General features: G+C 48.6%; 2 protein-coding genes across 2 annotated transcripts; both read right to left on the bottom strand.

The window, feature by feature from the left end:
- Positions 1-351: 351 nt before the first annotated feature.
- LOC149364260 (glutathione S-transferase-like) lies at positions 352-8,370 on the bottom strand. The gene is made up of 2 exons (XM_089568659.1): positions 8,108-8,370; positions 352-778 (listed from the first exon to the last, which is right to left on the bottom strand). The coding sequence occupies exons 1-2, from the start codon at positions 8,368-8,370 to the stop codon at positions 352-354; spliced, it is 690 nt and encodes a 229-aa protein (XP_089424785.1).
- A 9,858-nt stretch (positions 8,371-18,228) lies between these two features.
- LOC149364259 (glutathione S-transferase-like) lies at positions 18,229-19,980 on the bottom strand. The gene is made up of 2 exons (XM_089570058.1): positions 19,573-19,980; positions 18,229-18,740 (listed from the first exon to the last, which is right to left on the bottom strand). Exons 1-2 carry the CDS (start codon positions 19,722-19,724, stop codon positions 18,314-18,316), a joined length of 579 nt encoding a protein of 192 aa, XP_089426184.1. The 5' UTR covers positions 19,725-19,980; the 3' UTR covers positions 18,229-18,313.
- Positions 19,981-24,916: the final 4,936 nt, after the last annotated feature.

Raw genomic sequence — 24,916 nt, 5'->3', positions numbered from 1 at the left:
CCACAACGTAAGAACGTTCATAGTTACTGGCGGAAAAGGTAGAATCAGTTATTGATGCTAAATTCCACTCGGCCTCTGATTTTGTCCGCATTGAACTTATTCAGGGTGTTGCATGAGCGATAAAGTTGCGAATACTATTACAATTTACCGATGTACGCTCCGGCTTTGCACTTTTCTTTTTATCTTCGTCGACACTGATGCCAGAAGTTTAGCGGATTCCAGAACAACATGTTCAAGTTTGCACAAAGCACGGCAGCCTGTGGGTTTCTCTTTATTGGTCATAAATGAAAGCGCTTTTAAAGCATCGATAACTTCAAGGTTCGGCAGAAACTCGGGCAGGCTACTTTATTTCTACGAATGCTCCAATGCATCTCCCTCGGACCACTTTCTGTAACCCCACGGCCTGTGAGGGCCTAAGATGGGCCACTTTTTGTACTTGTCCGAGGCAAAGTACTCCTTGATGTTGGGAAGCTCTTCGAATCTCTCCAGGTACTGGACGATATTTGGCCATCGTTGGACGGCTTCGGGTTTGAACTCACGATGCCAATCGAGCCCTTCGTAGAGCAGGAAGTCAACGTACGTCATCCTCTCACCCATGACCCACTTCCGGTTGGCCAAGAACGCGTCCCAGGGACCGAGAAAATCTTCGAGCGCTTCGGAGTACAAGTCTAGGCTGTACATCAACTCCGCGGCGGGGGCGCCCGAGTATGGTAGCATGAGGTACAAGTCCCGCACTCGCTGCTCGAGCATGTCCAGCTCGACGGTCTCTTCCTCATTCCTGGTTGAAGGGCAAACAAAAAATATCAATCAAATCACTGCAATCATACTTAGCTGTTTCCTTACCGCGCCCATAGAGCATCTTTGCGGAACCTTCGGAACCTTTCCGCCTTGCTGCGTGTCTGGCTTGTAGTCAGAGAACTGGTTTCGATTCCGATGTAGTTTTATTTTTTTCCAGCAAGGCGACATGTTGTGAACGCGCTCCAAAGATGAGGTAGCGCCAGAGTTACTTGGCAGCCTTCGCATGCAGCTACCACTTCCCAAAAACATGCACCCCATACACCGTGAGGGTGGAAGATAAGCACCAGCCAAAGGCTTACATAATAAATACGGACAGTGCGCCGGAACAACTTATGTAGGTGCGGCAGAATATAAACATATGAATGTCTTTGCAATTGTGGCCGTGAACGAGAACGGTGAGCTCATCTTCTCGGCAACAATCAAAACGAAATCCGCTGAAACGGCAGAAGAGGCAGCTATGGCCCTCGCCCTAGCGCATACCCAAGAGAGCATCATTCTCAGCGACTCCAAAATGGCTATGAACAATTTCGCAAAAAGGGTGAATTACAATCACCTTCCTTACAATCTTTAACGCCAGCAAATTCTCACCAAATTATTTCGAACTGATATGGGTCCCAGCCCACTCGGGGAATTCGGAGAACGAGGCAGCCCACAACAGAGCCCGAGGTTTCGTCGACCGGGCAGTGGATGAGTCTGGCTCCCTGAATTTCACGAAGGACTCCATGATCACATATCATGATCGAACTGATCATTTTAAACTAGAGAGGAGAACTCCCCCCTCCGGACAAAAGCCTTACTAATGAACAAGAGGTTACGCGGCGCCGTCTACAGATGAAATCGATGCGCACCCCACCACTCCTCGCCCACATTTATCCTGATCTATACAATCCGAACTTTAAACACTGCGGCCAGCGAACCAATTACGATCATATCCCATGGGATTGCAAAATACAGCCACCTAGCTCCGGGTGAACTTGTCACCGCTCCTTCTCTCGAGCGGCGGGAGATCGGGCTGGCTAGCTCTGACCCCAGAACGCAAGTTCTGGTGGTGGAGTGGGCTGACAAAGTCGTCGAGGTCTATGTGCTCTCGAACTCTTTACACGACCTCTTGGTACCAAGCTTTTTCCGACAAATAAAATGTTTTACAATCAATTCGCAAATCTCATACCTCCGCTTCTTCTGCGAATGATTTTATCGACAATCCGAGGAGCATCGAATCTGAAGACACTGCTTATTCGTCGGGATTCAGTTCTGACACGGCGACGATGGAAACCAGCCTGGAACACAAGCGGTCACGCTCCGGTGCTCAATTACAGGGCTTCCAGTTATTGTTTTGTTCCAAGAATACTAGTCGAAATTTAACTTGAATACCAAACATTTTGCGGTTTCAAAAAATTTTAAAGATTTTTTTTATATACAAGCGTGTCTTTATCAGTTTTGTTCAATTTTTTCCTAAAATCTTGTTTTTGACAAAGTTTTTTATGACTATACAGAACATTTATTTAGCTACGTTTTCGTGTATTAAGTTTAATTTTAATTGTAATAGTTTTTACAGAAGACAAAAGCTACTTAAACCTACAAAAAATGGCCATTTTCCCCACGGTAAGGAAAGAGTGAATGCTAAAACATATGGGGATGAAAATACGGTAATATTTACAATTATGATGTGGTGGCTAACATATGATGCCGTAGGGAAGGCACGGGACCCCGGCAGAGGAAATCCAGGGTTATCACTCTGCTCTAAGGAAGGGGCAGAATTAATAACGTGGGCAAGACGGGGGGAAGCGAGTATGTACAAAAGACATATGACCGTGCGAAAGACGGCACGATCGAGAATCTAGCGCAAAACTCGATAACTAGCTATGGCAAGACGAGTTCCTTAGATGTCTTCAGCTTTGATGACCAGCGGAGATCCTTGAACCACTATTCTAAGAATCTTCACAGGTCATCGATGATTCTTGATCAAAAGAGGGAATTCTTGAATTAGTGGCCGAAAATTGCTACTAGTGCAGTCCTTCTGATAACTGCAGGCTGATAACTTGAATTTCAGCCTTACACCTTATAAATTCTACCTGATAACTACAAGCCACCGCTCTGCAGTGTCGCAAGGGTTTTCGTGCTGAAGTCTATTTATCAACATTTCTTTTTTATTTAACTTTTTAACGCAGATAAGCATTGCTTCAGTATTATATTTCTCCTCTTTCTTTAACAATTCCAGTTACACCCGTTTCTTCGCCCGACGGCTGCAACGTGCGCCGATTATGTTCACCGGTGAGCGGTTTTAGCGATGACCGAAGTGGCGTAGCGGTTCCGTACACTCTAAGAACAAAAGGAGTGCGGGGAACTCCTTTCGATGGAGTATACGCTTGTCCCATATTTCACTCCTTTATCCAGAGTCGCCGCACTCCTGCTAGGCGCACTCCCTCTGCAGGAGTAGAAACACTCCTTTATTACAAATGGCTGGGAAAAAAAAAGCTGCGCCAGAGGGAGGATTCGAACCAGGAAACTCTGCATTGCGAGCCGAGTGCGCTACCTCTCGCCTATAGACCAGATTTTTGAGCCTTTCCTGGGCGCGGCCATTTTGCACCGACTGGCGCGCCGCGGTGCGGGCGTTTCTTTGGGGACTGCGGGGCTGCGGCAGTTCCGCGGCCGCGCCTGCATATAGCCGCGCTTCGGGCGCTAAAAAAACATTGTCGAGCATACTTCCGCTGCGTGGCTGTGTTGCAGGAAGTATTTACGTTATCAAAGCGATAACATTGACGCGTTTTAATGACATTTAGTTTGACATTCAGGTTAATTGTGCCGGCGCTTAGAACGCGCTCGTGCTTATATCGAATTCCGTCTTGGTGCTCCACCGCAAAGAAACTTTTTATTCAATATCAAGAATTAGGTGTGCGGCTAGTATGCAGTTCCAATTCCCATGCACTCTTATTCCTTCCTGCCGGCCATAAAGCCCCCCCCCCCCCCCCCCCCCCCCCCCCCCCCCCTTCCACAAACGGCTTTCTTGTCGCCGCGCCAGTTTATCAACAAATTACCGCTGTGAGCTCAACTGAGTCGCAGCGCCAACAGAAAACAAATTTTGTCATGGTTTATGCAACCTGGTGCATAAAAACGTACTTTCGCTTAATTTATAAAAGCTTGAACAGATATGAGCAGCTAATCCAGCTTTCACTAATCCTGAGGTCCGAAGTCGCGTTATGTTATTCAGGAGCTCTCGCCGCGTGTGAGAGCGTTGCGTAGGCGTTTGGCTAAGTGTGGAAAATGTAATGAAATCGCGCATATTTTCCTATGAATAATGTAGATACCGCACCGCTGCGGTGGCTCAGTGGTTACGGCTCTCTGCTCTGGCCCAAAAGACGCGGGTTCGATCCCGGCCGCGGCGGCCGAATTTCGAAGGAGGCGAAATTCTAGAGGCGCGCGTACTGTGCGATGTCAGTGCACGTTAAAGAACCCCAGGTGGTCGAAATTTCCGGAGCCCTTCACTACGGCGTCCCTCATAGCCTGAGTCGCTTTGGAACGTAAAACCTTAATAAACCAAACCAAGCTAAGGTAGATACCAACAGCAGAAAGATACTATAGATAAACCTTTACCCCCCAGATACCTCTAACATGTGTGCGGAAAAAGCAGCTGAAATCGGTAGCGGTCGTGCTTACAATCCTGTGCATGAAATGTTCTGAATGGGAACAAGAGCAAGCTCAGCGCAAGGATGCTGAACACGTACTGGTGATCGAAAACACGCGCTCCGTCGGGACAACCTTCAGTCTGCAGCTCGCCTATCCAGTTACTACTCCACTGAGTCAAGTCAATAGATCTACATTCTAATGCATAATATTATCATAGATGATATCGCACGTAAAAGGCGACAACAAACGACACGACAGCGCAGAAATCTGCTTCGAAGTGCCGGTTTCCAGTCCGTACACTACCTGGTCGACTACCCTCGGATGTCACGTTAACGAGTAACTGCGCACAAGATAACCGCAGCACTGTCTGGAAGAGGGCAAATGTGAGTAGTGACGCACAGCACACACCCTCATACGTTAGCTGATGGAGCACAAAACGGCAGAAGCGAACACGAAAACATGCGTTCTATGCGCGGCGCCGGCGCGACCCGCAGTCCCTCGGGCCGCGCGCACCGACAGATGGCGACTGGCGTCGAGAGTAGGCGCGCGTCCGCAGCCTGCGTGCGAGGGTAAAAAAATCTGGTCTATACTTGGGACGAGTCGCAATGCTTTTCAGTAGTTATATATGCTAACATTTTGAGTTCAGCGGCAGTTTTGTGCGTATATGTCGCGAGTTCTGTTCTCTAAATTGGTAGATCGCTGGCTGGTTAGAGCTGGCACAGCTCAGTAAATGATGAAACAGTACAGGCAACACCTGAACGCCACAACGCCACGGTAAATCTTTACTCGACAGCAATTTCATGGTGCACAGTACGTTGACTCGCCCTTCGCGAACGAGTTAACTGGTGTCCTGATGCACTATTATTCGTATTAAAATGATGTGTAGCTTCCCTAGAGCACTCGTCGATCATTCATACCCTAGTAGGAATGCCATATAAAGTGTTTAGACTAATGTTTCGCCGTCGACCGCGGAGGTTTACGGGATCTGACAGAAGTGTTTTCCTTTAACAGAAGCATCGCTCGTTTCTGCGAACCGCTTTTTCTTGGAGGTTGCTGTGCTGAAATAGATGTTGCAAAATGTGAATGGCCGTTCCGAAGGGCATAAAATATATTCACACAGCAATAAACTAATGTTTAGGATAAATTGCGACAGTTACCATGACAGTCTCTTCTTAAACGCATTCTACGGAAGTACATGACTTCGCTGAATGGTATAGACTTCAGAACCCCGCGGCGGTCGCATTTCGATGAATGCGAAACTCCAAAGCCTCATGCACTGCGCGATGTTAGTGCACTTCGCTTTGGGATGTCGCGATGTCAGTGCAGTTGCTTTGGGACGTAAAATCCATTGAAATCAAATCAAATATGCTGTATGAATGCAACGCAATAATCTTCAAAGTGTACACTGCACGTATCGGTTATGTACAAGGTCTGGCTCTGTGGGCGGAGCACAGCGCACTTTCTTGTTTGGTTGTTTCTGCTTATCACTAGTTTGCATGAGATGCGAGTCACAGGTCACTATATATATGGCTCCGCTGCAGTACAAAAGCTAAGAAAATAAACAACCTCCAACTCCCTCAGGCCCTAGAGGGAGTGCGCTCGCAGTTTTACTCCTTACCGAAGGAGTCGTTTCACTCCTTAGGCAGTTTGGGCGGAGTAAACTGCTGCTAGAGAGAGTACAGTAGCCGGTATACTCTATCATAGAGAGTATCAGTTCTTAGAGTGTAATTGATAGTGTAAATATGGCCCATTGTCGATTATCCTTTGCGAAAGACTGCCAGATCATTTGGCTGATTGAAGTCTAAGGTTTTCTTGACCCTATTAGCGATTACCTTAGTAAATACCTTATATGCAGCGGACAACAAGCTGATAGGTCAGCAATTTTTCAAGTTATTGACGTCGCCTTTCTTATGGGTTATGATGATGTTAGCGTTCTTCCAAGCTTTTGTTACGCTCAATGTCATCAGGCATAGCGTAAGCAGCGTGAACTTGCTTATCGAGTGACAACATCTGCTCGGGATCCGGACACACAAACACATTGGCGCTAGAAGTCGGTATCGAGGCGTATTAAACGGGTCACCGGATTTTCCGTTGTTGTGTGTCTGTCACCGCAGGGATTAGACGCCATCTATTCAGCAATGCCGTAAATTTTCGGTTTAGCATCTGTCACATACGGAGGAGATAGCAGTACTATTACTCTTCCGTCCGTGAGCAACGGATTTGGTTGCACTGCGTTTTACGGCACGAATTGTACTGTGGTCGCCTTCTCCGTTTGCGGGGATCTTCGACTACGAAAGACACATGCGACGTTGATTCTGGCTCTATGCCAACCTGATAGACAGGTCTGCACAGGTCTGCACCTTATAGACAGGTCTGCACTAACCATGCAGCGCAACTGAGACCGAGCCTACTGCTGCGCATGGACATGTCACCTGACCAACGCACCTTCCAACTGCCAACTGCCCCCGCGCACCTGCTAACTCGTCCATGTCTCGCGTTCCCATGACATCACACGCCCCGTCGACCAATCAGCGCTCAGTCATGTCACGCAGTCTCATGATGTCACACACCTTATCTACCAATCAGCGAATTTTATGACTGACGACGCCGGACGCCGCCGGGTTTTTTCATGGATGGGGCTTTTAATGCTGTTGTATTGTGAAGGTTTCTACGTGGACACAGGCCACCAACCACCGCGGGTTCGAGCTTCGCGCGAGCCAAGGGCCCCGATCAGCCGTCACCGCACACCACTGGGACACCGATGCGGCGCACTCAACCTCCGCTGGGAGGAGAGCGATTCGCCGCAAAGAAATAGGCCTCCAATCTCACAAAGGAGACGTTTATTCACGTCGTCCTCCAGCAGTACACACACAATCGTCACCCCGTCCCGGGGGCGCGCGAGGAGCAAGGCTCCGCTGCGCGCACGAAGCGACTCGAGCAATGCGCGCCGCTAGCACGCCGCTGCAGGAGAATGTCCCCGCGGCAGTGCTGTGATCTCTCTCTCGTGTCGACCGTTGGGCCGGTTGCCAGAGAGAGTGGGCAAACAACGCAAGGTACGCCTGTCGGAGGTCGCTGGACCCCGCTGGAAAGGCTCGAGCCCCTGCAGGTCAGAGGACACGTGCGGGCGAGCTCGAGTATGCACTGGTCCGAACGGCAAAGGCCGGCACGGACAAAACAGTAGCGTACGCACCTTACGCTGTCTCGGAGGGATCTCTCTCCGGGCCCCCGCTCGGACGGTCGCGCGGTGCGCGGCCGCCCAAAGCGGGTCCCGAATTCCCGCCAAAAGGCGCCAATGGCAAAGGCCGTTGGGGAGCCGGGGCGGAGCTGTGGCCAAATGACAGTGATTAGTCACCCAGCCGCCTCTCCACCGCCTGAGCCGGGAGCAAGGGAAAGAGGAGAAACAACGCGGGAAGCCGGCAAAGCCGCGCAAAGGCAACGGCGGAAAGCCAGGATTTCCACAATTGATATCCGCAGATCATATACAACACCTTTAGGACGGGGAGTAGCACACATGGCTGCAATGCCACAAGCATAACATAACTTAGGAGGGTAGATGTGTAGGCCAGTTGGTGAGACATGAAGGAGCTAGACACCGCAGCGGACACGGGTGTCCCGCAGTGTCCCGTGTCCGCTGCGGTGTCTAGCTCCTTCATAACATAACCGCAGATTTCTATGATTTACGCACCTCGCGGCCAGGTCGTGCTTCCTTCCCAGGTACCGGAGGATGGCCAAGCTCTGGGTAATCTTGACGTCGCCGTCGATATAGTACGGCAGGTTAGGGTACTTGAGCCCCAGTGTGAACTTCTCCTTCAGCCACTCTCCCCAGACCTCGGGCATCGGTGCAACCTTGTACTGCTTGTCCTCAAACTCGACTCCCTTGTAGATGAGCAGGTTACGGATGGGCTGTCCCAAGGACCTCACGTTCCAGTAGCCGAGCACTGGCGCCATCTGTGTTGGCCGAAGAAAGCAAGTGCTGAGTACAGAAGGGTCACTACAGATTGAACGCAGCCGGATCGCATTAAAGTTATAACCTAACCTAACCTAACCTAACCTAACCTAACCTAACCTAACCTAACCTAACCTAACCTAACCTAACCTTACATAACCTAACCTAACCTAACCTAACCTAACCTAACCTAACCTAACCAGACAGGCAGGATTCTCGTTCATCGCCTCTACGTTATTTGCTCGTTCTCTTCGTTTAATGCGGGATGTCCTTTATGGAGCGATCTTGAACTGCAGTCCTTCGCTGCCACGTAGTTTACTTTCTTGTACCTCAGGACTTTATCCTGCTTCTTTCCTTATCTAGGCTAGTTTTAAACGTTACGATATGTGGTCGTTACCCATCACCGTGTCTGATTCCTCTATGTACACCTCTCGCGATGTTGAGATGGGCGTACATCCCTACCAATATTGCCAATATAATGACGAGAGAGAGAGAGAGAGAGAGAGAGGGAAAGGCAGGGATGTTAACCAGAAAGGATTCCGGTTGGCTACCCTGCACAGGGGAAGGGAATGAGGGGAATTAAAGAGGAAAGAGAGAAGTAACGGGAAATAATCACAGTCTGTCAATTAAGGCAGTCGCTCTCAAAAAGCGAAAGAGTGCCTTGTAAGCCTTGATGGCAGTTGTCTGTTGTGGCCACGGACCGAGGATCTTGGCCTCTGTGAAAGGGCGAGGGTCCAGGCGGTCCAAAGCACATCGCAGCTTATGTCTTTCGGCTGCAAAGGCAGGGCACTCACACAAGATATGGGTGATTGTCTCATCACAGGCGCAGTTCACACAAGAAGGGCTGTCGGCCATCGCGATCCGGAAAGCATACTTATTCGTGAAGGCAACACCGAGCCATAGACGACACAGTAGTGTTGCTTCACGACGCGCTACATTACACGGAAGACGGAGGCGCAGTCCAGGGTCCAAAGTCTTGAGGCGACGGTTGCACAACTCACCAGAGTTCCACGCCGAAAGTGTGAGCTCCAGCCTCAAAGAACGAAGCCCACACGCTGCGTCAGCTCTCGTGACGGGGATATTAACGGGGATTCCATCATTGTGGGCAGAACGGGCAGCTTCGTCAGCCTGGTGATTGCCATGAATGCCGCAGTGGCCCGGCAGCCACTGGAAAATTATGTTATGTCCTTTCAATGTGGCGTCATGGTAGAGCTTGCGGATTTCGGCAACGAGTTGTTCGTGTGACCCACGGCGTAGTGCAGTTTGCAGGCCTTGAAGTGCTGCTTTAGAGTCGGTGAAAACTGCCCAGTCATCTGCAGATTCCTGACTAATGAACTGAACTGCAGCCCGTAGGGCAGCTAGTTCTGCACCAGTTGAAGAGGTGAGATAGGTAGTCCTCACCTTCATTAAAATAGACCTGGCCGGTATCACCACAGACCCAGCAGAGCTTGTTGAAGTCACTGAGCCATCTGTGTAGACATGTACGCGGTGTTTATGGTTAAAATGCAAATGATGCAGTGTCAGTTGCTTGAGAGCAGGCAATGATAAATCAGATTTCTTATTAATTCCAGGAATAGATAGGTGCACCCGGGGTTCATGGAGACTCCATACGGGTGAGCATGATCTTGATGGGTGGGCGAACTGCGAAGGAAGATAGGCACGGTGAGCTTGAATTACATTTGCAAATGCAGTATGTGGTCTGAGTACGGGAAGAGCTGCAAGATGATGACTCGGAACTCGCGTGAGGTGCCGAATGTGTGTTCTCATGGTTTCAACAGCAATGTATGAAGTAACAGGATGCTCCCCAGCGACAAGAATAGTGGCTGCCGTTGAGGCACATTTAGGTAGCCCAAGGCAGATTCGTAGAGCTTGCGCTTGAACACTTTGAAGTGTCTGAAGGTTTGTCTTTCTGATATTGTTTAAAATGGGAAAGCTATACCGCATGTATCCCAGGAACAGCGAACGGTACAGTTGAAGCATCGAGCGTACAGATGCACCCCAGGACTTTCCCCCGAGGAAGGAGAGAATATGAACAATCGCTGTCAGTTTCTTTCGCATGTCGTAAAGATGGGGACTCCACGAGAGGTTCCTATCGATAACAACACCAAGGAAGCGATGGTTTTTCTCATAGGGAATGGCGTTGCCATTAATATATATGGGGTAACTTGTCATTTTTTTTCGCGTGAACGCCACGAGGGAACACTTCTCGGTTGAAATATTTAGGCCCTGCTGACGAAGGTATAACGTCAGTATCGTTGCCGCCTTTTGTAGTCTCGCACGAACTTGGGGACGGGTCACGCTTGATGCCCAAATACAGATATCATCGGCGTATATTGAGATCTGGACTGATTGTGGCAATAAGTCAACCAGGCCAACGAGAGCTATGTTGAAAAGAGTTGGGCTCAGCACTCCACCCTGCGGGACTCCGCGCGAATTTAGATGCGAAGAGGTTGGTCCGTCTTCAGTCTGGACAAAACACGACCTCCCTGACAAATAGCTGCGTATCCAGCTGAACATGCGGCCTCCAATCTGAGCAGCTTCTAATGCGTCCAAAATGGCCTGATGCGTTACGTTGTCGTAGGCGCCCTTGATGTCCAAGAATAGTGCCGCAGTCAATCTTTTCAAGTTTTTTTGGTGCTGGACGGACGATACAAGGTCAACCACATTGTCAATGGAAGAGCGGCCACGTCGAAACCCAGACATAAATGCAGGGTAAATTTGGTATCGCTCCAGGTACCATTCCACGCGTGTTAACAGCATTCTTTCCATGACTTTCCCGACACTGCTGGAGAGTGCAATTGGTCGGTAAGCTGAAATGTCGAGTGGTGATTTTCCCGGTTTAAGGAGTGGTACGAGACGACTGGTCTTCCATGCATTAGGAACTATGCCCTCGCACCATGACTTGTTGTATGTGTCCAGAAGAACCCGTCGAGCCTCCTGGCCAAGGTTGGCGAGCGCGGAGTATGTCACACCATCGGGCCCCGGCGATGACGACCTTCTGCAACAAGCCAGCGCAGCGTCAAGTTCCTCCATGGAGAACAAGCTATCCATTCGTGAATCCCGCGAGGGTGGAACATCACTGCAGTGCAGCGTTGTGGATGGGTTCGGTTGGCCTGTTATCCTCGCGCAAAATTCTTCGGCTACCGCGACCTCGCTGCGTTTTTGGTGGAGCGCGAGGGATTTAAACGGGTGGCGCTGTTGAGGGGACGTACGAAGGCCACGGATCACATTCCAAACGCGTGACAAAGGCTTTCGTGGGTCAAGTGTCTCGCAAAATGTTCTCCAACGTTGTGTCTGCAGGGCTTGAATTCTGCGCTGGATTTTCTTCTGCAGGCGTCTTGCATCTCTGAGGTCTAAGCGCGACTTTGTGCGTCGGTATCTGCGCTCTGCCCTGCGCCGTAGTGCCCGCAGTTGTTGTAATTCAATATCAAAGTCGGTGTACTTTGCGACGGGGTTGTAGCAACACGTTGCGCTCTCCATGACCTCCTTAATTTTTTGTTCAAGACCTGTCGAGAATCCTTCCATGCATGCATCCTCCATACGCGCTTTAAAAACTGTCCAATCAATGCGCTGCATACGTGTGGCAGAACGCGACGTGCAATGGCCGGTAAAAATCAGGTAGGTTGGGATGTGGTCACTGCCATGGGTTTCTACATCCAAAAACCATTGGACGTTGTTGGTTAGGCATCGCGAAACGAAAGTCAAATCTAGGCAGCTGCTATAGGTCACCCCTCGAATATACGTCGGGGTTCCGTCATTTAGGCACTGGAGGCCGTGGTCAGAGGCGAAGGAGACGAGTTTCCTTCCACTAAGGTTCATCCTAACGCCTCCCCACATGGTGTGGTGAGCATTGAAGTCACCTATAATCACCCATGGACCGGAGGTGGCTTGCATCAAATCACTCAACCTTTTTTCGTCAAAGCGGCTTGACGGCACCATGTACACAGCCAAAAGCGTAAACGTGAGGTCACGGCTCTTCACTGTGAGGCAAACATACTGGTTGTCATTGTGTGGGGGAACCGAATGATGCACATATGTAAGTTCACGTCGAATGTAGACGATGACTTTGCTGGTTCTGTTGCGCGTGGGGGAAGTAATATAATGACGAAGTGAGCATTTGAAGTATGAGGCTGGGCAGTCAGGCAGTTGCTTGAAAGCTCTCCGAGAAACAATCTTACAAAAGTGACCACCAAATGAACAAAACGTGTCATAATGTTTTGGTATAAAGGAAAAGACCTTGTATCGTATTTGGAGACTCGAGAACTGTGATATCAGAAAAACGAGCACATAAAATTTTAATTTGGGATTGGAAATCACATAAACTAAGCTGATGCAACATGTCGAGGTGAAACCGTGCCATTATCGGCGTACACCACCACGGGACCACATTTCGGTAAAATAATATGTGTATAATTTTTGTAAAAAAACGTTCTTCGAAATTGATTCTAGTTTACGCACTCTTGCGTGCGCTTGTCGATGAAAACCAGCGCTCCCTACGCATATCCGATGACGTGCTTTGAGCTTTTGCTATCAGATGGCACCACAGCTTCTTTTTATTTCTTGTTTGAAGCATCAGTCACAGTCCACTAATCCTAAAGCTGTTTGAGTACTCGCTGGCGACGGGAGTAAGTTAGATTTTAGTTCGTCACAATGCCTAACGTGTAATGCCTATCCCGCCCGATGATCGTGGTTTTCTGTATCGCAATGCATAAAAACGGTCTAATCCACAGATGAAAAAAATGAACTCAGTATTGTGGCCGAGAGTCGATGTAAGCCTCAAATACTCTGCGGTACCGGCGTAGCCCATTTTCGATAATTAACCACTTAACCTCGTGGCAAGGCAAAGTTTCGTCTAGTCCAAATGCAATCATCCGTCCGTAACATCACTGGAGCGGCAGAGTGCAATGTCCAAAGCCGGTACTTTCCGCCGCCCTAACTGTTTACACCGGTTCCGCGCTGCGCCGAAGGGAAGGATAGAGCGTAGAGTGTGCTGACATCGCACAGCACACGGGCGCCTTTGCATTTCGCCTCGATGAGTAGACGAGCGCCTTGACGACTGAGCCACCGCGGCGGGTACGGAAAGTTTCGCCAAAGTTCGTTTAGGTTCGCCTCCCTGTTCTCCCTTTCGTTCACCTCCGTGTTCTCCCGTAGGTTCGGCGTCATGCCCTCGCTTCATTCCACCAAGGTCGCCCAAGGCGCGCCGACAACGGGTGCGAAAAGCATTTCATGCTTAAATCTTTCCGGAACTTGAATTTTCTCCAGCATTTTTTGTTAAAACTGTTGCTGAATCGGGTCCTTTGGACGTAAAGTTTTTCTAAAATGAAGAAAAAAATTCAGGGGCCACTTTGGCTCTTGTTTGGCATTGACTGCGAGACTGTTTGTGCTCTACTAGTGCTTTATTTGACTACACACTTTGACTAAATATTACAACTACACACTTTGACTGCCGACTTTGACTGCTTCTTTAGTACAGCTCTCTCTCTGCTTCGATGAGTTCGGTTGTATTCATGGCTCAGTTCGCAGTAATGAGGTATGTAATATTTTTACCCACGCACGCCTTACGCCCCCTGTCGAAGCGGACGACAACTATTTTATTAATTATCGTCTGCTCCAAAGGAGGGCGTCAGGCATCCGTGGGTGACCTCATTACTTCGAATCCGCGCACTCTGACGTCATAACCTATTTCGACCAACCGAAAAGCGTGACACCTTTGCTGACAACCTTCTGTCGACAACGATGAGGCATTAGAAGCTTTCGCCTTAAGAGGTGCCGCTCTGGAGGGCTGCGGATAAATTTCGACCAGTAGGGTTTGTAACGTGCACAGGCATCGCACAGTACAGGGGCGTCTGTTATTCCGCCTCCATCGAAACTCCTCGGGCGCGCTGTCGTGGCCTCCTCTTCCTCGCCGTCAGGAATGGAAGTAGGGAGTGAATGAGGGAAGAGAGAAAGATGAGTCGCAACGGAGGGCTCCTGATAAACGGAAACTGATAGAGCTGGCGTGCATTGAATGGAACTAGAGAAAACGATGTCTGAGTGGAGAATAATACGAGGAACGTTCTTGAGTGGGAGGTGTGACGGGGGAACGGATGACCGGTTGTCGGTTGAGGTGACAGGGTATGATGTCGAGAGCGGACTCTGGCGGGGAAATGAGATTCGGACACTTGCTGAGAAAGAGCTGGCCGCTCCTTACGTATGGTACCGAGCTGTATAGAGGTCAGTCGGAGGGGTATTTGTCTAGCAGTGGGCATAACCTGACCAATCACCAATTCAAGAGCGCCATCGAAAATCACCTTCAACCGTTATCGCCTGATAGTTCAATAAATTAACGAAAAAAAACCCCATAGCGAGGCGTATGAAGTACTAATAATGAATAAGTAAATGACCTTGATGATGATCACGATGGCGTTACTTAGGGGCGAAATGAATTGTAAGGGGATGATCCAGACAAAAAAAAGTTCAATTATTTCGTCTTGCAGAGACGAATGACAGCGATGAGGGTTTCGAAGACGAACGTAGCGGGCGTTCATGCTGTTCAGTCCGCAAAAAGGAAATTCGGGAGTACTATTCAGCGCTTGCCCATGCAGAGCTGATTTGCCGCTTGCACGCGAAGAGTAATTGTAAGAAAATATGAAGAACCATGTTGTTACGGCGGTGCGCCTTGGGAATACAGGCCCACTACACGCTTGTTTCGTCCCCATAAAGAACATCGGGGTATGTCGCGTCAGCGCCAACCAATTAGAAGTGTACAGTGCGTGCAGTTCGGCAGTGCGCTTTTACAGAGGTAGGCTTTAAAAACAGGGTGAACCGAAATTTATACCGAATGCCAGATGTCTGCTTACCTTGAAGCTTGTCCTGCGACTTCGGAGTAAAATTCTCTCGAGCAGCCAAATTCACCTCTCGAGAGCAGCTTTATATTGCATCTGTTGCATTGTTCTGCAGTGTTTGAGAGGAAAGACTTGAAATCTTATCACCTGCATAAAACCTCCCTCCCTAGCTGTTCTCCTCCACCCACACCCTTTCTTGGAAGCCTTGCGCGCGGCGGCTGTGCACGTTCACCTTTTCGCATTGCACCTTATCTCAGATTACAAGTGCGTGCTTCGCTTCTGTCTCGCTTACACTCGCTACTTTTGCAGCGGATCTAGCGCTTGCGCCAGGAGGGTTTTCGCTCTTGGGTTTGAATAGAGGGGTTGGGTTGTTTGTTTGGGGTCCAGAAGGAAGACCATTACATGATTTTTTTCGTAGACGCTGCATATGTAATTGAATCACGTGGAACGTACTGTAACTTGTGATACGAGAACGCCGGCATTGCATTTTTATTCAGTCGGAAATCTAATTAGCGCCGTCTTTGATATTTCCACACGCCGGGCTTTCTATTTGGTCTTTCTCTCTCTCTCTGTGCGTGCGTGCGTGCGAGCGTGCGTGCGTGCGTGCGAAGTCTCCACTTTCTAGGCACCCTCCAGACCCGAATGTGCCTCCACGAATTCAGGAGAGGCATTTTCATGCGATACCATCAGGCATACCATGAAGGCGAACACCATCCATAGCCTGTGTGAAGTCTTGAGGTGAGGAGGAGAGCGTGAGCAAAAGAAAACATAACAGGTGGCCTCGAGCGAGTTTCGAACCCACTGCTTTAGACCGCACGGCGATCGCCCCCTTTTTTTGTTTTTAATGCCCAAAAAATCGTAAGATATGTACACTAGTCAGGCGTCAAGTTTGATTGTTTCAATACAAGCCCAGCTTTGCGGGACATGGCCGTTTAGTTCGGCAGACTGCTACCACGGGCCGCTTCACCCTGAACTCCTCCTCTCTCTTTTCATTGCCCCTTTCCTGCCTCGCATAGCCGCACGCGGACAGACGGGAGGGAACACCGCGGCGGGGTTGGGCAGGTTGGGCGGTCGGGTTAACCTTCCTTCGGATTACCTTTAACACTGTGGGAGGAAGGGGGAGGAAGGGCTTTGGGGGCAAAATAAAAGTATCAATGTGGCGTGAAGCCTTCTCTGCGTCTGACGAACGCGTACTGAGTAATCGGATACTCGGAAAGGCGCCTAGTGAGAAAAGAAAGAGGGGACGGAAAAGGCAAGATGGTTGACAGGCTTGTTGAATCGCTTGAAGGGGCGAGGATGCTTTCTGAGATTCTTTTTGACGAGTTGTAAGGTTTCCAAAAGGTGCCTCCAGGACGTAGAGACGCAGTGATACACTGTGTGCCGTGTCTCTCCGGCGCCGTATTTTTCGCTACACACGCGGTATGCTACACATATGCACGCCGACAGATAGTGCCACGTTTCATGTTTTTCCGTGACACTACACACCCAATAGTACGTTCATTCCTGCAAACAAATTTAGTTCATGTTTTACCCAACCTCACTGTGCTTCCAATGTTTGTGGCCGTCCGTGTTTGTGGGCCATAATGCAAGAGGTGTATTTGGCTGTCCGTTTCCTACTTGTTCGTTTTTTTCCTGAGTTCCTTTTTTTAGTGTCGAGGAAAAAGTTGTATAAGGATTTGATTAGTATGCTCTTCCCTTCGCCCATGTACCACTCTCTGTATTTTGGTTTACCGGGGCATGACGTACTCAAAAGAGTACGTAAGATGCCAGTCTCGCCGTGTACAAAGACCTTTTTCTTTAAGTTACACACCGGTACGTTGCCCGTTAGAACATGGTAAGAGAAAAAGGGCATTTTTGTGTCTACCGTTAATTACCGCCTTTGTGATGAACCAGAAACAATTGAGCATTGTTTCATCAGTTACAAAGATGCAGTACTCTTCTGGGATATCCTGCAACGCACATTTAAAAAAAGAATTCATCTGACTCCACATTCTGTTCGCTATCTCACTGCGCTGCCATTTTTTGATGAACCCCTGGACATGTTCTTTCTGATTGGACTGCACAGCCTCTGGAAAACCCGCATGATGGACAGACACTGTGAACCTGTTGTGTCTACAAAGGATCACTTCAGTCGAATGGTTGTTCATCTAAGAGACGTGTATGCCCAGACTGAGTACGAACCGGAGTGGCACTCACTATTAGTGATGTGCTCTGCATTGCCCCTTTTCTAGTGCATGGTCTTTTCAATATGTATTGTTTAACACTGTTTTCATAATGGCTTGTATATAGTTCATGTACATAGAACATTACATCACTGTAATAAATACCATGGTGAAGGAAAAAAAAGTGGCCGTGGCCTTGTGGTAGAGCATTCGTCTCGCATTCGGGAGGTGCTGGGTTCGATCCCCAGTGCCGCCGGGTCTCAACCGGTTTCTCTAATGGGTAGAAGATTTCCCCTGGCCTGGTGCTCGGCTCTTCTAGGGTGAGATGCTTGGGAAGACGGTCTTAGGATCATTATTATCCGGCGCTGCTGTGCTTACGAAAGCGCGGAATACAACAGAGAGCACACTATAACATTTTTTTTTTTGCGCGGGGTCTGAATTCAGAACCAAACGGAGTAAGGCCAAAGAAAGAGGTCAGTTGCACAAAAATTGTAACAAGAAACTGAAACGAGCGGCAGAATAATAAGCTAAGAAAATGAAAACATTAGCAATGATGTAAATGCAAAAAAAGTGCTGTTTGCGTCGAAAAGAAAGATACCTAAATGAAACCACAACGTAAGAACGTTCGCAGTGACTGGCGGAAAAGGTAGAATCAGTTATTGATGCTAAATTCAACTCGGCCTCTGATTTTGTCCGCATTGAACTTATTTAGGGTGTTGCATGAGCGATGGAGTTGCGAATACTATTACAATTTACCGATGTACATTCCGGCTTTGCACTTTTCTTTTTATCTTCGTCGACACTGATGCCAGAAGTTCAGCGGATTCCAGAACAACATATTCAAGTTTGCACAAAGCACAGCAGCCTGTGGATTTCTCTTTATTGGTCATAAATGAAAGCGCTTTTAAAGCATCGATAACTTCAAGGTTCGGCCGAAGCTCGGGTAGACTTCTTTATTTCTACGAATGCTCCAATGCATCTCCCTCGGTCCACTTTCTGTTTCCCCACGGCCTGTGAGGGCCTAAGATGGGCCATTTGCTGTACTTGTCCGAGGCAAAGTACTCCTTGATGTTGGGCAGCTCTTCGAATCTCTCCAGGTACTGGACGATATTTGGCCATCGTTGGACGGCTTCCGGTTTGAACTCACGATGCCAATCGAGGCCTTCGTAGAGCATGAAGTCAACGTACGTCATCCTGTCACCCATGACCCACTTCCGGTTGGCCAAGAACGCGTCCCAGGGACCGAGAAAATCTTCGAGCGCTTCGGAGTACAAGTCTAGGCTGTACATCAACTCCGCGGCGGGGGCGCCAGAGTATGGTAGCATGAGGTACAAGTCCCGCACTCGTTGCTCGAGCATGTCCAGTTCGATGGTCTCTTCCTCATTCCTGGTTGAAGGGCAAACAAAAAAAAAAAATCAATCAAATCACTGCATTCATACTTGGCTGTTTCCTTACAGCGCCCATTGAGCATCTTTGCGGAACCTTCGGAACCTTTCCGCTTTGCTGCGCGTCTGGCTTGTAGTGAGAGAACTGGTTTCGATTCTGATGTAGTTTATTTTTTTCCAGCAAGGCGGCATTTTTTGAACGCGCTCCAAAGACGAGGTAGCGCCAGAGCTGCTTGGCAGCCTCCGCATGCAGTAGTCCAGTGTTCTAGAAGGCCTGTAGCAGTAGTATTCCTCTTCCGTCCGTGAGAAACAGAGGTGGCTGCACTATGTTTTACGACATGAGTTGTCCCGTGGGGGCCCTCTCCGTTTGCGGGGATTTTCCACTACGGAAGAAACACGCGAAGTTAATTCTGGCTCCATTCCAACCTGATACACCTAGGCGTATAGACAGGTCTGCACTAAACAAGTGCAACTCCTGAGGCTGAGCCCACCGCTGCGCATGGACATGTCACCTGACCAGCGCACCTTCCAACTGCCAACTGCCCCCGCGCAACTGCTAACTCGTCCATGTCACGTGGTCCCATGGCATCACACACCCTGTCGACCAATCAGCGCTCGGTCATGTCACGTAGTCTCATGATGTCACACACCTTATCGACCAATCAGCGCATCTGACGACGCCGGACGCCGCTGTTTTTTTTTTCTTGAATGAGGCTTTTAATGCTGTTGCACTGATGCGCAGATCATATACAACACCTTTAAGACGTGGAGTGGCACACATGGCTGCAATGCCACATGCATAACATAACCGCAGATATGTATGATTTACGTACCTCGCGGCCAGGTCGTGCTTCCTTCCGAGGTAGCGGAGGATGGCCAAGCTCTGGGTAATCTTGACGTCGCCGTCGATATAGTACGGCAGGTTAGGGTACTTAAGCCCCAGTGAGAACTTCTCTTTCAGCCACTCTCCCCAAATTTCGGGCATCGGTCCAACCTTTTACTGCTTGTCCTCGAACTCGACTCCCTTGTAGATGAGCAGGTTACGGATGGGCTGCCCCAGGGCCCTCACGTTCCAGTAGCCGAGCACTGGCGCCATCTGTGTTGGCCGAAGAAAGCAAGTGCTGAGTACAGAAGGGTCACTACAGATTGAACGCAGCCGGATCGCAGTAAAGTTATAGCCTAACCTAACCTAACCTAACCTAACCTAACCTAACCTAACCTAACCTAACCTAACCTAACCTAACCTAACCTAACCTAACCTAACCTAACCTAACCTAACCTAACCTAATCTAATCTAACCTAACCTAACCTAACTTAACCAGACAGGCAGTATTCTCCTTCATCGCCTCTGCGTTATATGCTCGTTCTTTTCATTTAATGCGGAATGTCCTTTCTGGAGCTATCTTGAACCGCTGCTCATCTCCCTCGCTGCCACGTAGTTTACTTTCTTCTACCTCAAGACTTTATTCTGCTTTTTTCCTCATCTACGCTAGTTTTAAACGTTAAGATATGTGGTCGTTACCCTTCACCGTGTCTGATTCCTCTATATACACCTCTCGCGATGTTGAAATGAGCGCGCATCCCTACCAATATTGCCAATATAATCACGAAGTGAGCATTTGAAGTATGAGGCAGGGCAGTCAGGCAGTTGCTTGAAAGCTCTCCGAGAATCAATCTCACTAAAGTGACCTCCAAATGAACAAAACGTGTCATAATGTTTTGGTATTAATGAAAAGACCTTGTATCGTATTTGGGGACCCGAGCACTGGATATCGGAAAAACGAGCATATATAATTTTAATTTGGTATTGGAAATCACATAAACTAAGCTGATGCAACATGCCGAGGTGAAACCGTGCCATTATCGGCGTACACCACCACGTGACCACATTTCGGTAAAATAATGTGAGTATAATTTTTGTAAAGAAACGTTCTGCGAAATTAATTATAGTTTACGCACTCTTGCGTGCGCTTGTCGATGAAAAGCAGCGCTCCTTACGCATATCCGATGACGTGCTTTGAGCTTTTGCCATCAGATGGCACCGCAGCTTCTTTTTATTTCTTGTTTGAAGCATATCAGTCACAGTCCACTAATGCTAAAGCTGTTTGAGCACACTCTGGCGACGTGAGTAAGTTAGATTTTACTTCGTCACAGTGCCCAGCGTGTAATGCCTATCGCGCCCGATGATCATGGTTTTCTGTATCGCAATGCATAAAAACGGTCTAATCCACAGATGAAAAAAATGAACTCAATCTTGTGGCCGCCTGTCGATGGATGCCTCAAATGCTCTGCGGTACCGGCGTAGCACATTTTCGATACTTAACCGACTTAACCTCGTGGCAAGGCAAAGTTTCGTCTCGTCCAAATGCAATCATCCGTCCGTAACGTCACTGGAGCGGCAGAGTGCAAAGTCCGAAGCCAGTACTTTCCGCCGCCCTGTTTACACCGGTTCCGCGCTGCGCCGAAGGGAAGGATAGAGCGTAGAGTGCACTGAAATCGCACAGCACACGGGCGCCTTTTGCATTTCGCCTCGATGAGTAGACGAGCGCCTTGACGACTGAGCCACTGCGGCAGGTACGGAAAGTTTCGCCGAAGTTCGTTTAGGTTCGTCTCCCTGTTCTCTCTTTCGTTCACCTCCGTGTTCTCCCGTCGGTTCGGCGTCATCTCCTCGCTCCATTCTGGCACCAAGGTCGCCCGGGGCGCGCCGACAACGGGTGCGAAAAGCATTTCATGCTTAAAACTTTCCGTAAAATTTTCTCCAGCATTTTTTGTTAAAACTGCTGTTGAATCGGGTCCTTTGGACGTAAAGTTTTTCTAAAATGAAGAAAAAAAATTCAGGGGCCACTTTGGCTCTCTAAAGTGCTGCAAGGCGAAAGCCTTTCCTGGCGCACTGTTTGGCATTGACTGTGAGACTGTTTGTGCTGTACTAGTGCTACATTTGACTACACACTTGGAATAAATATTACAACTACACACTTTGACTGCTTCTTTAGTACGGCTGTATCTCTGCTTCGATGAGTTCGGTTGTATCCATGGCTCAGTTCGCAGTAATGAGGTATGTAAAATTTTCACCCACGGACGCCTTACGCCCCCTCTCGGAGAGGACGACAACTATTTTATTAGTTGTCGTGTGCTCCAAAAGGGGGCGTCAGGCATCCGTGGGTGACCTCATTACTTCGAATCCGCCCACTCAGACGTCATAACCTATTTCGACCAATTGAAAAGCGTGACACCTTTGCTGACAACCTTCTGTCGACAACGATGAGGCATTAGAAGCTTTCGCCTTAAAAGGTGCCGTTCTGGAGGGCTGCGGGTAAATTTCGACCAGCAGGGTTTGTAACGTGCACAGGCATCGCACAGTACAGGGGCGTCTGTTATTCCGCCTCCATCGAAACTCCTCGGGCGCGCTGTCGTGGCCTCCTCTTCCTCGCCGTCAGGAATGGAAGTAGGGAGTGAATGAGGGAAGAGAGAAAGATGAGCCGCAACGGAGGGTTCCTGATAAACGGAAACTGATAGAGCTGGCGTGCATTGAATGGAACTGTAGAAAACGGTGTTTTAGCGGAGAATAAGATGATGAACGTTCTTGAGTAGGAGGTGTGACGGGGGAACGGATGACTGGTTGTCGATTGAGATGACAGGGTATGATATCGAGAGCAGACTCTGGAGGGGAAATGAGAATCGGACACTTACTGAGACAGAGCTGCCGCTCCTTAAATATGGTACCGAGCTGAATAGAGGTCAGTCGGAGGGGTATTTGTCTAGCAGTGGGCATAACCTAGCCAATCACCAATTCAAGAGCACCATTGGAAATCACCTTTAACCGTTACCGCCTGAGAGTTCAATAAATAAACGAGTAAAACCCAATAGCGGGGCGTATGAAGTACTAACAATGAACAAGTAAATGACCTTGATGATGATTACGATGGTGTTACTTAGGGGCGAAAAGAACTGTAAGGGGACGATCCAGACAAAAAAATGTTCAGTTAATTCGTCTTGCAGAGACGAATGACAGCGATGAGGGTTTAGAAAACGAACGTAGCGGGCGTTCATGCTGTTCAATCCGCAAACAGGAAATTATGGAGTACTATTCAGCGCTTCCACATGCCGAGTTGATTTGCCGCTTGCACGTGAAGAGTCATTAAGTAAGAAAATACGAAGAACCATGCTGTTACGGCGGTGCGCCTTGCGAATACAGGCACACTACACGCTTCTTTCGTCCCCATAAAGAACATCGGGGTATGCCGCGTTTGCGCCAAACAGTTTCAAGTGTACAGTTCGTGCAGTCCGGCAGTGCGCTTTTACAGAGGTAGGGTTTAAAATCAGGGTGAACCGAAATTTATACCGAACGCCAGATGTCTGCTCACCTTGAAGCTTGTCCCGCGACCACGTGCCTGCGACTTCGGAGTAAAATTCTCTCGAGCAGCCAAATTCACCTCGCGAGAGCAGCTTTATATTGCATCTGTCGCATTGTTCTGCAGTGTTTCAGAGGACAGGCTTGAAATCTTATCACATGCATAAAACCTCCCTCCCTAGCTGTTCTCCTTCTCCATCCCTTTCCTTGGAGTCTTGCGCGCGGCGGCTGTGCACGTTCAGCTTTCTGCATAGCACCTTATCTTAGATTACAAGTGCGTGCGAAGCAACGGCTTCGCCTTTGTCTCGCTTACACTCGCTACTTTTTCAGCAGATCTAGCGCTTGCGCCAGGAGGGTTTTCGCTCTTGGGTTTGAATAGAGGGGTTGGGTTGTTTGCTTGAGGTCCAGAAGGAAGACCATTACATGCTTTTTTTCATAGACGCTGCATATGTAATTGAATCACGTGGAACGTACTGTAGCTTGTGATAAGAGAACGCCGGCATTGCATTTTTACTCAGTCGGAAATATAATTAGCGCCGTCTTTGATTTCCACACGCCGGGCTTTGAGAGAGAGAGAGAGCTCTCTCTCTCTGTGCGTGCGTGCGTGCGAAGTCTCCACTTTCTAGGCACCCTTCAGACCCGAATTTGCCTCCACGAATTCAGGAGAGGCATTTTCATGCGATACCATCCGGCATACCATGAAGGCGAACACCATCCATAGCCTGTGTGAAGTCTTGAGGTGAGGAGGAGAGCGTGAGCAAAAGAAAACATAACAGGTGGCCTCGAGCGAGTTTCGAACCCACTGCTTTAGACCGCACGGCGATCGCCCCCTTTTTTTGTTTTTAATGCCCACAAAATCGTAAGATATGTACACTAGTCAGGCGTCAAGTTTGATTGTTTCAATATATCTTGGAATTACTTCTATAAAGTACTCTCTAGCTGGACTTTCGTCAAGATCTGAATGACGCAAGCCATCCTGTTCCGCCATAATCAATTTAATTAATCAATTAATCAACCATAATTAATTAATCAACCATAATCAATTTAACGGTGAACTGGTACAGTCAGTTCACCGTTCCATATGTCCCTGCTCGGGATTTAAGACCAAAATACCGCTACTGCATTCCTCGCTCCTCAACCCGGTACGGTAAGCGCACACGTCATTACTATGTACCTGCCTGTTTCAATAGCTTGCCTCCTACTGTACTCCGCATGAAAACTAAATACACCCTGAAAAAAACTTTGCGGTATGTCTCCGTGTTGCTTCCTGCCCCGTAGTTATTTCAGCTATTTACTGTATTAATTTCAAATCACTGTAATCTTTCTTGATGTTGTAATAGTTATATATTTGTTTCATTCTGTTTGGTGACCATTTTCTTTTTTTGCAAAGTTCATTGCAACGTCTCTATTTTCCTTTGTTTTGCCAATGTTAGCTGTCTGCCAGGCGCTGCCACTCAAGCCCTTTGAGGCTTTGGTAGGCCTGATTTATGTTGTCTGGCAATTGACGTGAATAAAAGTTCTATCTATCTATCTATCTAATCCCAAAGTAATATGGCTGGTTCGTAAGGCACACCATCCTCGTTTTCAACCATGCGGTTTCTAATGCCGTGGAAGTCAAGCGGAAAATCCTTCTTAAGAGTCCTTTGGAGGATGTCCCAGAAAAAAAAAAAAACGCGTCGCAGGAGTCCAAGAAAACGTGCTGCATCGTTTCACCCTTTTTACACAGAAAGGAGTGGACTCCACGGCACAAATAGACCCTTGTCCTGCAGCCACCTTTTTACGGGCAAAGTGTCACTTTGTAAACGAAAGGGCATTGGTTTTTGTCG

Source organism: Amblyomma mixtum, chromosome 2, assembly GCF_055824585.1.
Source record: "Amblyomma mixtum isolate Tamu chromosome 2, ASM5582458v1, whole genome shotgun sequence".
Classification (NCBI taxonomy): Eukaryota; Metazoa; Arthropoda; class Arachnida; order Ixodida; family Ixodidae; genus Amblyomma; species Amblyomma mixtum.
The sequence above is the reverse complement of the archived record's forward strand: the minus strand, read 5'-3'. Positions and strand labels throughout refer to the sequence as shown.